At 37.4% G+C, this 15,296-nt stretch overlaps 1 protein-coding gene across 1 annotated transcript; it reads left to right on the top strand.

The window, feature by feature from the left end:
• Positions 1-2,761: 2,761 nt before the first annotated feature.
• Positions 2,762-15,203, top strand: LOC131643302 (ABC transporter G family member 7). The gene is made up of 12 exons (XM_058913491.1): positions 2,762-3,235; positions 3,594-3,784; positions 3,886-4,036; positions 4,411-4,543; positions 5,488-5,689; positions 11,496-11,772; positions 12,166-12,297; positions 12,920-13,140; positions 13,645-13,857; positions 14,007-14,091; positions 14,567-14,861; positions 14,933-15,203. The coding sequence occupies exons 1-12, from the start codon at positions 2,960-2,962 to the stop codon at positions 14,941-14,943; spliced, it is 2,187 nt and encodes a 728-aa protein (XP_058769474.1). The 5' UTR covers positions 2,762-2,959; the 3' UTR covers positions 14,944-15,203.
• The last annotated feature ends 93 nt before the right edge of the window (positions 15,204-15,296 follow it).

The raw sequence follows: 15,296 nt of genomic DNA, 5'->3' as shown, positions 1-15,296 counted from the left end.
TAAAACATATTCATCTGTAGTGGATTCAATCAATTTTTGATAATTAATTAGCCTTGTAACACATGAAAGACTTAATTCGAACATGATGGATGTTATAACATATTATTTATATGGTTCACTTAATAGTGACATTTACATGAAACTTCTTGAAAGGTTCAATATACTAAAGGCACACAATTTTGGATCTCGAGAAAACTACTCCATCAAATTGAACAAGTTTCTCTATGGGTTGAAACAATCTGGACGCATGTGGTATAATCACCACAGTGAATATTTACTAAAGGATGGATATACAAATAACTCAATTTGTCCTTGTGTTTTCATAAAATGATGTGGAAAAGTATTTGCAATAATAGTTGTGTATGTGGATGACATAAATATTATTTGAACTTCTGAAGAGCTTCCAAAAGCTATAAATTGCTTAAATAAAGAGTTTAAAATGAAGGACCTAGAAAAGACAAAATATGTCTAGGTTTACAAATTGAGCATCTGGACAAAGGAATATTTGTACATCAAGAAGGCTATATAGAAAATTGTTGAAATGCTTCTCTATGGACAAATGTCACATGTTGTCTACTCTAATGGTTGTTAGATCATTAGATATAGAGAAAGATCCTTTCAGGCCTTGAGAAAGGGATGGAAAATTGGTTGGTGCTGAAGTACCATATCTCAGTACAAATGGAGCACTAATGTACCTTGCTAATTATACACATCTTGATATATCATTTGCGGTCAATATATAAGTAAGATAGAATTATTCACCTACACAAAGACATTGGAAAGAAGTCAAACATATACTTTGTTATCTTAGAGATGCAGGTTACTTGTCAAATCCTCATAATGGTAGATCAGAAAGAGGTTATTTGTTTACGTGTGATGGTACTACCATTTCATGGAGATCTATGAAACAAATCATTTCAACAACTTCATAATATTCTGCATAACTATTACCACTACATGAAGTCACTTCAAAGAAGATATTTTAAGCAACAACTACAAAGAATATCGTCTCACGTATAAATGTAGGCACGAGGGGGAGAAATACATATGTTTTGCACTTTTTTTCCTTCACCGTGGTTTTGTCTCATTGGGTTTTCATGGTAAGGTTTTAAGGAGGCATATCCTCAATGGACATCCAAGGGGGAGTGTTATGAATAAATATTATTGTGGATGTCCATATATATATATATATATATATATATATATATATATATATATATATATATATATATATATATATATATATATATGAATTTCATTTTCATATTCATATTCCCTATTAAGTGGTATAGTAAAGTTATGATTTTTCACCTTCCTAATATCCTATAAATAGAGACCACTTTGCAATGTAAAGACATTTACTTGAAAGAAGATGATAATACAATATTGTTGTTCTCTTCTCTACCTCTCTTTGATCTCTATTATTTTAGTTAGTTTTATAACATTTAAGATGTTTTAGTAAATATAATAATTTTGTAAATATCAAAATTTATATTCACTTCTCTCTCTTCAAATCCTTCTAATTTGCGGGGAAGCAAAAATTGTATTTTAGAGAGACTTTGTTCTCATCATCTCCCTTTATAATATTTGAACTAAACACATTTAATTATAAATATTCCCTCCCCTCTCGGCCTCTCCCATCCATTTACCCCAAATCAAATAGATCATAAGACTTTGTTTAAGACCATTCACGAAGGGAGTGTTGAAAAAATTATTCAATAGTTGAATAGGTGCAATGAAGTGTTGAATAGAGTTGAAAGTGATGTGAATTAATATGTGTTGAAAACATTTAACATGTTGAATGAGAAAGTGTGGGCCCAAATATATTACTTTGCAAAATTTTATTGGTTGTTGTGATTGTTTAAAATGGTGGGATTGAGTGTTGAATTTTATTAAACAAACCATTGTAGTGAGTAAAAATTAAATGAGTGTTGAATTATTATGTGGAAGAAGGAGAAGATGATGTGGAGAATAATAACAGAAAACGAACAGACACACCTTTTCGGAAAAAAATGGTCATGTCTGTTGGGAAAGCGTACAACTATTCAAACGAATTTTTCGAACCAGGGGCGCTACCCTTTGGACCCCGGCAGGGCGCTGCCCCGCACCCCGCCAGGGGCTACGCCCCTTAGAACCCCGTTTCTATTATTCGTATTCAGTTACACGTTTGCCTCGATGAGCGTGCACTCCGCACTATCCTAACTCGTTTCAAACTTAACGCATAATTGCATTGGCCTATAGTAAATCACATTACTACCAAAATACATTTATGATACTAAAATCACCAACAATTATTAATATAAATAATTTAAATTAATATAAAATTTAATAATAAATAAAATATTAATAAAAATCTTGCAAAATGAAAATTGGATTTTAACTCAAAATGACATGGCTTAATGAGTACTATTAATGAGTATATTAAAAACTCCAAAAATGAATAGCAATGCTCTTAAAACATAAAAGAATTAAGGGTTAATAGTAGTTTATCCCCTGTAATATGAGCGTGTTTTGGTTTATCCCTGCCGTTGCCAAATACAGGTTTTGCCAACATTTTTTTTGAAAAACCGTTGCCAAAAAGTAGGAAGGAGGAGAAAAGCAAAATTCGATAACATTACAGATGAATAAATTACTATTAACCCTAAAATTAAATTTAGTCCTAGAGTTCATCCAACAAGATAAGTCCCCTTGTTTAGGATATTTTTGGATTCTATTGCTTTAACGAAGCGATATAAAACAAAAAAGGAACCATTTTCTTTTCTCACTGGTTCAAACAAAACTCCAAACAGTGGAATTTCGTCCCCTTTTCCTACTCGTCTTATCTAAAAAAAACCGACACGCGTCACCATGCTCTTCACTCAGAAAACGCCGTCGTTTTCCACTGATTTTCGTTTTTCTCCATTTCTCTATTCAAACCTCAAACTTCACTCCACAGCTCATAGTTCAGACGGAAACGATAATGGTGGTTTTTGGCGGGAAAAAGCTGAACCAATTTGTCACCGGCTTCGGCGGCAGCGGCCTTGGCCAGATAGTCGCCGCCGTCGCTGTATCCTTCCTTGTTCGAATCTTCTCCGCTCCCGGTCCCGCTCTATTGCCGGAGAACGACGATGACGACTGTGTTCCGAGTAGCGATTCCCCCGACGGTGAAACTCCTACTCCCTCAGGAAAGGTCACGCCGGTTACAATTCGCTGGAATAGTATTAATTGTTCGCTATCTGATAAATCCTCCAAGTCTGTGAGTTTCTATTCATTCACTTTCTCTTTTTACTCCTTCACGAAGTGAAGAATGAAATACTGTTTAATTGCTGAGAAAAATCAGAATCTAGTAGTGTGAGGAAATCATTGTAATAGCTTTATCGTTACATGCACATGATGCTATCTTGCAACTTATGGAGAGCTATTAAGCTCAAAGCATGAACACTTGACACGACACTGACACGACACTGACACGTTGGTTAATAATTTGAAAAAGAATAAATTATAGGTTATCACAAGTATCAGTGTCAGTGCTACTTAGATGGAGAGTTAAATATTTTTTTTCAAGTTTGAATTTGGTAATGATAGAGATTTGATGTGAATTGTGAAATGAATAGGTGAGGTTTCTGCTTAAAAATGTGAGCGGAGAAGCAAAACCAGGAAAGTTATTAGCCATAATGGGGCCTTCAGGTTCTGGGAAGACAACATTGCTCAATGTTCTTGCTGGTCAGCTCGCAGCTTCGCCTCGGCTTCATTTGAGTGGCCTTTTGGAGTTTAATGGAAAACCTAGTTCTAGGAATAGTTACAAGTATGTTTGTGTTGTTGTTTTATAGGAATTTGTAGTGATTTTCCTGATATAGTTCTTTTAAATTTTGTTTGAAGATATATTGAAATGCTGGTTTGCTGTAGGTTTGCTTATGTGAGACAGGAGGATCTCTTCTTCTCACAGCTTACTGTGAGGGAAACATTGTCTCTTGCTATAGAGCTACAGCTTCCCAATATATCTTCTGTTGAAGAGAGGGATGAACATGTCAACAATCTCCTATTCAAGCTTGGCTTGGTGAGTTTTTTTAGATAGTGTAATTTGTTTCAGTGGCAAAATAGTTGCTGTTATATATTGGAATGCAGGAACAGTTATTAAGTAGATTTTTTCATCAATTATTACCTTGTGAAGATTAAATTTCGGTCCATCAATTCTTATTGACTACTAGTACTAATATTATATTTGCTTGCGCCTTCTATATTTGGAGCTTGCCCACCATTCTTACAAGTTCCAAAAATGAAAATTACTATCAAAATTACTTGTGCATCTTGTGTAATTATTTTTAGCTTTCCTAATTTAGATTCATGATTGGCAATATGTTAGTTGCATTGGATAGTCATATGTTAATGATTTTACTTCCCTTTGACATCTGTGTTCTTTTTCTTCAAAAGGTCAGTTGTGCCGATACTAATGTTGGTGATGCCAAAGTTCGTGGAATAAGTGGTGGTGAAAAGAAGCGTTTATCCTTGGCATGTGAACTGCTTGCAAGCCCATCTGTTATTTTTGCTGATGAACCCACAACAGGTAAGCGTGAATTTGAAGAATTGCTTTGCGGTGGATTTGAACTTTACTTGCAATATATTGGATGCACATGGCTGGTATAATAGCATTACAACTTTGCACACAAAGCAAATTCCTCTTGCACACTCTTAATATATAAACAAAGATGTAATTAGTTAAATTTTATTTTTTTGATAATACTACTAAAAAATTTAATATGCTGCATGTTTAGTTTCAGATACATTTTGACTATTTATTACTCTGATACTTGTGGTGCAAGAATTTCGATTTGAGTATACTACATTGTTTGTACCTGTCTGGAACCCCCAATGGTAATATAGAAAATAAAAGAAAATAATGATTTTATCTCTTAATGAAAAATGAACAGAATAATGGGAAAGATATATGCAATGGTTTTCTCTTTCACAATTGAGTCCTTGCATAGTCCTTTGAGTGGTCGAACTCTTGCCTCTTCATATTTATTTATCTATGATCAGAATGTTAGAAAACTCCTCTGTGGTTCCAAACTCAATAGCTCATCTCCTCAAACTTACGACTCTACATATTGACTCCTTACAAATGGGTTTTTCCTGCATACCCAAGAGGTTGATTTTACTCTTAAGATTGCACCATTTTTTTTCCTTCTGAAATCTTGGTATCCGGCCTTGCGACCATTTGATTTGTTTAGGAAGTCAATTTTTGGGGTTGAATCACAATGGATCATTCTAATACTGACCTATACTCGGAGAAGGCTCCTTGTGTGTTAGCCTATCTTATGCAATAATATATGCACAAGTAGAACTTTGTTTCTTCCTATGATGATTTTTTCTTGTAAAAATTGTGTTTTCTTTTATTAATTAATAATGCATTAATGGCTTCTCCTTGCCAATAGCTGCTTTCATGTGTGCTCAGTTTTCAGAGAACTATATCCTTTCTCTCTGCTTATTTTGTTTTAAAGTTACTTTCAGGACTTGATGCCTTCCAGGCTGAGAAAGTTATGGAAACTCTCCGACAACTTGCACTCGATGGTCATACAGTAATTTGCTCAATACATCAGCCAAGAGGTTCAGTGTATAGCAAATTTGATGACATTGTCTTGCTAACTGAGGGTTCACTTGTTTATGCTGGTCCTGCCGGCAATGAACCGTTGGAGTACTTCTCCAAATTCGGGTAATTGTCTTGACCTTATTTATATTTAGCCGTCATACATTCTTACACCAGAAATCATCTCAATTATTGTAGTGCTTAAGATATCGGGGCCCTATTAACTTCATATACTATTAAATAACCTATTTCACTGGTTTCTTTTTTACTAGTTGATAACATAGCACTGATTTTTCTGTCTATTATTTGAGAAAATTTCTTTGAAACAGTAAACTCCTATAAAAGCCAAGAAATCTAGATTATAGAAGCTTGTTAGAACTTCAAATATAATGTTAAAAGTTGGAAATTCGTCCTTCATTGCGGTCCATCCATAGCCGCTTAATTGCAGCATTTGTGTTGCTTTCCTTGCAGCCTCCAACACCTTAATTGTGTTTGGCATGAATGGGTGAATTTAGACCCACATTACCTAGAGATATGGCTTGTGTAAGCGTTCATAAAACTTGGGCAACCCTCACCTTACAATCCGGTTTTGTAAGAATGAGTTAAGTCCAATATAAAAACCTAAGATATCATTAGAGCCTATCCTAGATCTGTTGCCGGGCTTCACGTATCGTCCACACTATTAGAATCTCTTACAGACATCTTCATCTTTGTGTAACTGATTTTAGATTTTGTGAAAAGTTAGTTACAAGCAAGATCACAAATTCATTTATAGTAGCAACTTGTGTGACCTGCTATAGCAGGTCAGATACTGAACAATAGTACAACTGTCAGTTTTACAAGAGTAATCTCTACAAGTATCTCTATTACTCTAATACCTCCCCACAAACTCACGGGGAGGTAACAACCCTGAGTTTGTGCCTGAGTTCTAGAAAGTTAGAAGAGGACAGAGGTTTTGTAAGGGCATCAGCAATTTGATCAACTCCAGGAATGTGAGCAACAATTATCTGTTTAGCAAGGACTTTCTCCCTGATAAAAAACAGACCAATCTCCATGTGTTTTTTCCTAGAGTGCATGATAGGGTTGTGAGCCAGCAGGACAGCAGATTGATTGTCACAAAGTACCACTGGCTGCTGTGTTGGAATGCAAAGTTCTTGAAGCAGAGTTTGAAGCCATAGAAGATCAGCAGTAGCCTGAGCTAAACTCCTGTATTCAGCCTCAGTGCTGGATCTAGCAACCACAGGCTGTTTCTTAGACCACCAGGAAACCAAATTGCCACCAAAATAGACTGCAGCCCCTGAAGTACTCCTTCTGTCATCAGGGTCAGAGGCCCAGTCAACATCACAATAGACTTGGAGAGCTGGAGGTTTAAGAGAAGAACAGGGAGATAAATGAAGGCCAAAATGAAGAGTGCCTTTAAGATATCTGAGGATCCTTTTAACTGCAGTCCAATGAGGATCCAGGGGATGGGACATAAACTGACAAACTTTGTTCACAGCATAGGCAATTTCAGGCCTAGTGATAGTAACATATTGTAGAGCTCCCACCACAGACCTGTACAAAAAGGGGTCAGGCAGAGCAGGTGAGCCTAGCTTGGTGAGCTTGCAGGATGACTGCATAGGAGTAGTAACAGGACTGGATCAGCCATGTGAGTTCTATGCAGTAAGTCCCTGATGTATTTGGTTTGGGTAAGAAGCACAGAACCCTGAGAGGTTTTCTTAACCTCAATGCCAAGGAAATAGTCCAGATCACCTAGATGTTTTAGGGAAAAGGCAGAATTCAATTTAGCAATAAGGGACTTGAGAAGAATAGGATCATTACTAGTGATGATAATGTCATCAACATAAACAAGAAGATAAACAGTGTGCCCTTTAGAGGAGAAAATGAACAGTGAGGGATCACATTTACTAGGCTGGAATTGAAGCTTGAGAAGAGCTGCCTGCAACTTCTCAAACCACTGCCGAGGGGCCTGTTTGAGGCCATACAAAGCCTTGTTTAGCTTGCCAACTAGGGAAGGATCAAAACCAGTGAACCCTTGAGTTTGATCCATGTACACCTCCTCATGTAAAATGCCATTGAGAAAGGCATTATTTACATCAAGCTGCTGAATAGACCATTTATGGGTGAGAGCAACAGTCAGAATAAGTCTGATGGTGATTGGTTTTACAACAGGAGAAAAGGTTTCATTGAAGTCAAAGCCCTGTTTTTGATGAAAACCTTTTGCTACAAGGCGTGCCTTGTACTTGTTGACAGAACCATCAGGATTTTCCTTGACACGAAACACCCACTTGCACCCTATAGACTGCCTGTTTGGTGGTAAAGGAACCAAGGACCAGGTATTGTTATTGCACAGAGCATCAAACTCTGACTGCATAGCCTATTTCCACTGGGAATCTGCCAGAGCCTGCTTGACAGATTTGGGTTCAGAGTGAGTGAGGAGCAGAGTAGGTTAAATACGAGGCTGCACAAAACCAGCTTTGGTTCTTGTTCTCATAGGATGATCATTAACTGGCTTAGACAAAACAGGTGCAACATTCTGAGGTAAAGGAGATGAAGTGGAAGCAGATTGAGAAGTAGAAGAGGCTGCCACTGAAGAAGGTGAATTTTCAGCTGGATTAGGAGCAGAAGGTATAGATGTAGAAGGAAAGGCAGACTCACTGTGTGGTACTGCAGAGGGTGTGAAGGGAACAACTGCAAGAGGAATAGGGGTAGGTAAAGGAACAGAGGAAAAAAGAGAGGACAGAGAAGAAGTAGAAGAGGGCTTAGGAGAAACAGAAGTACTGGGAGATTTAGAAGAGAAAAGCTCCATATAAGGGAACCTGGCCTCATGGAACAGGACATCCTTTGATATATAGAGTCTCCCACAAGGAGAGAGACACCTATAGCCTTTGTGAGAGGTGCTGTACCCCAAAAAGAGACATTCCTGAGATCTGAATTCCAACTTGTGTGCATTGTAAGGCCTCAAAAGAGGGAAGCAAGCACATCCAAACACTTTCAGAAACTTATAGTCAGGCATGGTGTGAAAAAGAAGATAGTAGGGCACTTGAAACTTGATGGAAGAGGAAGGACGTCTGCTGATTAGGTACACTGCAGTAGAAAATGCAGAGTCCCAATAGGTAATAGGAAGAGAGGCTTGACTTAGGAGAGTGAGACCAAGGTCTACAATGTGCCTGTGCTTCCTTTCCACAACACCATTTTGGTGGTGTGTGTGTGGACAAATAACTCTATGAACAATCCCTAGCTCAGTTAAATACTTGCCTGAACTCACCTCCCCAATCTGATTGCACAGCCTTGATAGAGTGCCCAAGCTGCAATTCAACTAAGGCCTTGAATTGCTTGAAAACATTAAGAGCCTCAGATTTAGACTTCAACAAATACAGCCAAGTAAATCTAGAGAAGGCATCAACAAAAGAAATGTAATAAGAGAACCCCTGAGTAGAGGGTTGAGGAGAGGGTCCCCACAAATCACAGAAAATAAGTTCTAAAGGTGTATTGTAAGTGGTGTGTGAAGTGGGAGAGTGTAACCTATGCGCCTTGCCAATACAACATGCAGTACAAAAGAAATTATGAACTTTATTGCTAAAAGGAATGTTACAACTTTGAAGCACCAATTTCAAGGTGTTGACATTAGGATGACCTAGTCTTAAATGCCAAACATTAGAAAAAGCAGGAAAAGTATTGACACTGTTAACAGTAGGTACAAAATTATTTAAAGCAAATGAAGACTGAGCAGGTTTGGAGACACCAAGCAGAGGGAACTCATAAAGACCATCTGACCCAACTTTGCCAACCAGAAGTACTGCATTAGACACCTGACATTTAACATAACAAGTATCAGTTGTGAAAAGGAAGTAAACATTATTATCACTACAAAATATACTGACACTGATGAGATTTTTAGTAATAGATGGCACATGTAAAAGGTTTTTGAGAACAAGAGGTGTGTGCTTTTGTGACAGAATCAGGGTACCATGATCCAGAAGCATTTGAGGGAGCAGCTGATGAAGAAGCAGCAATCACATAGGTACTGGGAGGAGCATAGGCCACAACTGGTCTTTGTTGAGGTGCTGTAGGTCTAGTCCACACATGAGTAGGAAATTGAGCAAAAGCAACCTGAGGAGGATGCCAAGGAGTAGCAGTGTAAGGAGTTCCACTGTAAGTGGAAGGTTGAAACTGTTGATTATACCTATGCCAGCAACTGAGAGTTGTATGACCAGGTTTGGAACACACTTGGCACTGCACATTAGAGTTCCTGCCACCTCTGCCTCTACCACCACGACCTCTGTTTGACCTACCACCTCTGAAACTAGAGTAATCAGGCTCAGAATGATGAGGTGCAGGATTTGAAGGAGAGGATTCAGTGGTGTCACCAGAAGTAACTTCAGCAGCAGGTGCTTGTTGAGGAGCATGTGTGAGATTAAGAGAAGCCAGATCAGGAGCTGGTTGCTTCTAGAATTTGTTCAAGCGAAGCTCATGTGCAAGTAAGAGAATCTCAACTTCGTCTAGATCCATTTCCCCAAACTTGCTTTCAACAACCGAGGCAACAGAAGCATAGTCACTAGGAAGACCTTCAAGAATCACATCAATGTGATGCGTGCTTGACACAGGATCTCCAATGGAGGCCAAAGCATCATCAATCGTACGGATTCGAAGAAGATAGTCAGAAACAGACGAATCATCAAGCGTTAGGGCACGCAACTCAACGCGAAGCTGTCTGGCTCTAGCACGCGTTTGCCTTTGGAAATAGTTGAATAGACGATCCCAAAGCTGATGTGTGTACATCCAAGAACGCGAGAAAGGATTTCGCTTGAGAGAGTCGATTGAAGCCAAGACAACAGAAGCTGATCTTTCTGAAGCCAAAAGGAGTACGCAGGATTGATCTTACCGGTGCGACGATCTTCATTGGTGAGAAATTGAAGAGGAATACGAGTGCACACAACTAGATCGGTGAGATTATGCGCGTTGATATACGGTTCTACTTGCTGTCGCCATAGATGGAAGTTCTTCTCATCCAGCTTATGTGCGATCTTGAGCGAGAACTGAAAACGACGCAAATCGTCCGGTGCGACCATGACCGCCGGCGAACCTGGCGGTGTGAGAACGTGAGCGGAAGAGGGAGGCGACTTCGGTGATGACGACGCCATGGATCGAACAGCACTAATCTGATACCATATTAGAATCTCTAACAGAACTCTTCATCTTTGTGTAACTGATTTTAGATTTTGTGAAAAGTTAGTTACAAGCAAGATCACAAGTTGCATTTATAGTAGCAACTTGTGTGACCTGCTATAGCAGGTCAGATACTGAACAATAGTACAGCTGTCAGTTTTACAAGAGTAATCTCTACAAGTATCTCTATTACTCTAATACTTTAGGCTCATAATTGCGGCATTTGGGTTGCCTTCATTGCAATATCAAACACTTTCATTGTGTTGGGTGTGAAGGGATGAATTTCGTCCCACATTGCCTAGAGCTATGGCATATGTAGTGTTAGTAAAATTTACGCACTTTCACCTTACAAGCTAATTTTGTAATGTTGAGTTAGGCCCAATCCATATTCTAAGATTCATATTCAAATTTGTGGTAAGCGATATACTTGGTGTAACATGACGCATCTCTTATGCTACTTATTTAGAGTCTTCTTGTCAATATTATATCTAGTTTTTTTTTTTTTTTTTGTGTGTAGTCAAGCCACAATGAAGCTATGTATTGTATGAGCCTAAAAAGAGCATAACTGGATTTATTTGTTCATTCCACCCAACCACATCATATCTTTCTCCATGCTGTTAATTTATTGTTACTAATATCTTAATAGAAGTTAAAGAAGTAAGGAATATTAGATTCTAATGGTAATTTTGTTTAACATACAATTTGTATTTGACTTCTTGACTGTTAATTCTGAACAGCTGGTCGATAATTGTTGATGAAACAGGTACCACTGCCCAGATCATGTAAATCCTGCAGAATTTTTGGCCGATCTTATATCCATAGACTACAGTTCTTCTGACAGTGTCCATTCTTCTAAAAAAAGGATCGACGGGCTTGTTGAGTCCCTCTCCCAAAAACTATCCACAGTAATATATGCAACTCCAATTACTATAGACGACCTCTCAAAAAGTAGAAAGAGAATCAGCAAGAGGACTATAGCAAAAAGGAAAGGGGGATGGTGGAAACAATTCTGGTTGCTTCTTAGACGGGCATGGATGCAGGTCTGGTTTTTTCTTTATTGTCTTTATACTTATCAAATGGCTGAACCTGGCTATATTGCATGATAGGACTTGCAAAGGTTTTCATTCTTTCCCATGAACCAATTTGATGTGTCTTAAAGGCTTGATTGAGTTATATGACAAGACAAATTCACAAAAGTGATATTATTGTTTATTGTTTTCATATCTTGTATTTTGTGAAGTAAAGTTTATTTTCTGTGGAACAGCTTCAACCATATCTCCTATTTTCTTTATATTATTTTTCCCTGGTCACTAGATATTAGATAGCCTTATAATTTTGGAATGTTAAAAATGAAGATTTTTATCTTGCACTTAGTGTTAGGAGAATGAAACTTATTTCTGATTTATTTGATTCCCGATTCTCTGGCTTAGTAGGCTTCCCGCGATGCACCTACCAACAAAGTTCGGGCGAGGATGTCAATTGCATCAGCAGTTATCTTTGGGTCAGTTTTCTGGAGAATGGGAAAATCTCAGACTTCAATTCAAGACAGAATGGGATTGCTTCAGGTTTGTGATTTTCTTGATTCCTGCAAGCATATTTCTCACAGGCCTGCTGCTAATAAGCACAGCAGAACAACTTTAAGCTGTTTGTATGCTATATACTATACATTCAATCTACTACGATTATAGAAAATAATGTCTATGCAAACTCATATATCATGGCTGTTTTGGAATAGTGGAATTTATCATGCTCATTAAATTGTTCTTCTACGAGATACCATTCTAGAAGTCATCTTCAGATACCATGCATTGTGGCTTTTGACTATTAATCATTTGATTTTTTGGTATAGACACTTTCTGCAAGTATGTATTTGTGTTGTATGTACCTTATACATGACTTTATAAGGCTGACGTTCTTAAAGTATTAGGAAATTTCGCTTATTAACCTAAAGTAAAACAGAAAATAATAAAATGTTACGAGGGCCACCAATTAACTGTGCTGGGATAGTGTTGTCCTAATCTAGTAGACTTGACTACTTGAGTTCCATCTTGTTTTTGTAATTATCTCAACAACTTTTTTGAAACGATTTAAACTCAAAATTCTAAAGAGTCTTGTTATTATGTTATTGAAATGACAGTTTATACTGGCTAAGTTTGCCTTCCTGAATTACAAGAATGGCATTCACAGGTTGCTGCAATAAACACAGCTATGGCTGCTCTCACAAAGACTGGAGGTGTGTTTCCAAAGGAACGGGCAATTGTTGATAGAGAACGTGCTAAAGGTTCCTATTCCTTGGGCCCCTATCTGTTTTCGAAACTGTTGGCTGAGATTCCAATTGGAGCAGCATTTCCATTAATGTTCGGTGCTGTTTTGTACCCAATGGCACGTCTCCATCCTACTTTGATGAGGTTAGTTTCCTTTGTTGGTCTCTGTCAGCTATATAGTTTGAGTCAATTCTCAATTTCTTTTCATTTTATTTTTTGGGTAGTAGATTGAATTTTTCAGTATTGCTTTGAACAATGAGGTGCAAGAAAGGTGCACCATTTTTTCTTGTCTGCATATTCCATAAATGCCATTTTGTTTTTTTCTTGGGTAGATTAATGTCATTGTTTCATTTCCAAAGATTATATATATTATTCAAAATCCCAAGGGCAAAGGGGTATACATCTACTTAGGTGATGAATAAGCGTTCCGTATAAGCAAAAATAACAAATTAAAGATTTTTCATCTTTCTCTTGATCTTAGTTGTCTTCAGTATAAAAAGAACCAAAAAAGAAAAATGCAAGGGAAAAGAAGTTCATCCTCTTTTACGCTCTCCCTTCACTCACATCTGCTGTGTCTTTGTTGGCATTAGGTCTTTATTCTAGTTGATTATTTCCATCTCATTATAACTACTAATTTTGACATTTTAGATTTGGGAAATTCTGTGGAATCGTAACTGCGGAGTCTTTTGCTGCATCTGCGATGGGTCTTACTGTTGGTGCTATGGTTCCAACTACTGAAGCAGCAATGGCGGTAGGCCCCTCTCTTATGACAGTTTTTATAGTATTTGGTGGCTACTATGTTAACCCTGAGAATACACCGATTATCTTCCGCTGGATTCCTAGTGCTTCTCTGATAAGATGGTAAGCACAATTCTGATTTATTAGCAATGAATGGGAGTTAACTTAACATAACATTATTGAATCGAAGTGCCATGCATCATTGCAAAGTTTAATTTATGTTTCTTAGACTCGTACTAATGAACACCAAATTAATTTATGCATTCATTCAGGGCCTTTCAAGGACTTTGCATCAATGAATTTCGTGATCTTCAATTTGATCACCAGCATTCATTTGATATTCAAACTGGAGAACAGGTGAGTAGAGCCACGGTCTTTTAATTTTGACTGGAACTAAAATTATGTTTGATAAAACTATAAAATACTGATAATTTTGATCACGATGTATGAGTAAGGTGAAACAATGGAAACTCTATGACCATCAGTTTTTACTCAAGTTTTTATGTTTTAATAATGCTGAAATATAGTTGTTACCGGAGTAGTAAATTAGCAGTGCTTCTGCACTTACTCCATCAAATAAGCGATAAATTTAGAAATTAGCCTGGACTTACTATAATATATCATCATTCAACCATTTCTGTTTCACTTTAATTAAGATTACACTATCATATTTCCTCAATGTCTATTGGATTACTATTTTTTGTTGAAGATACATAATCATATAAGATACATTTCTGGTTTTCCATTATGTGGAAAGATTAGCTGTGTAATAGGGTGTGCTTTCTTGAATGCTGATCTGTTCCACTTTCGTATCTCTTTCTCTCTTTCACAGGCACTAGAGCGTCTTTCCTTTGGAAGAAGTACGATTAGAGATACGCTGCTAGTGCAAAATAGAATATTGTTATTTTGGTATTGTACCACCTACCTTCTCCTTGAGAAAAACAAACCCAAATACCAGCAACTAGAAACAACCCCTCCCGACCATGACAAGCCGCATTTAAAACTCGAGGAGCTCAATTCTGAACAAGCTGATCAGACATATGAAGCACCCGAGGTTAACCAAGATGGTTCCGAGGAGCCCCTTGAGTCACCTGAAATAGACCCTGTTGGCTCTTTTATCCTAGAAGGTTTGTAATCAGCTGGGCACTACTGCTGTTCTTATCAGACATTCATCTATTTATTAATTTATCTAATACAGGTGCTCAGTAGAGTGATATCTTTGCAATGGATGGATGACCTTCAATTACCGGGTGCCGTTTTCTATAGAACAAGACCACAATCACTGATATCCAAAACACCAGCTTATGTTCACAGTTTCTTACTACTAACCAGCTGTAATAATAAACAGTGATAATGGTTAATTTTTAGCAGTTTCATGTTTGGTTCATTTAATTAACGCCGACTATTTTTCATTAAGTGACTAGAGCATGTGGAAATTGTCTATGCAATGAATTTTTCTTGATTGTGAATAGTGCTATGACCTATGATGTATGAAAATTGATGCTACCAGAAGTTTTTTTTTACCCTGGTTTAATATTGACCTAGTGGATACTAATGTTCTA

Source organism: Vicia villosa, linkage group LG1, assembly GCF_029867415.1.
Source record: "Vicia villosa cultivar HV-30 ecotype Madison, WI linkage group LG1, Vvil1.0, whole genome shotgun sequence".
Lineage (NCBI taxonomy): Eukaryota > Viridiplantae > Streptophyta > Magnoliopsida > Fabales > Fabaceae > Vicia > Vicia villosa.
The sequence above is the reverse complement of the archived record's forward strand: the minus strand, read 5'-3'. Positions and strand labels throughout refer to the sequence as shown.

What these genes read in the sequence shown, in the direction of transcription:
- LOC131643302 (XM_058913491.1), top strand. Translation starts at nt 2,960, where the DNA reads ATGGTGGTTTTTGGCGGGAAAAAGCTGAACCAATTTGTCACCGGCTTC. An exon ending in CTGATAAATCCTCCAAGTCT is followed by an intron (nt 3,236 to 3,593) that starts GTGAGTTTCTAT and finishes TGAAATGAATAG; the next exon opens with GTGAGGTTTCTGCTTAAAAA. An exon ending in TGCTGATGAACCCACAACAG is followed by an intron (nt 4,544 to 5,487) that starts GTAAGCGTGAAT and finishes AGTTACTTTCAG; the next exon opens with GACTTGATGCCTTCCAGGCT.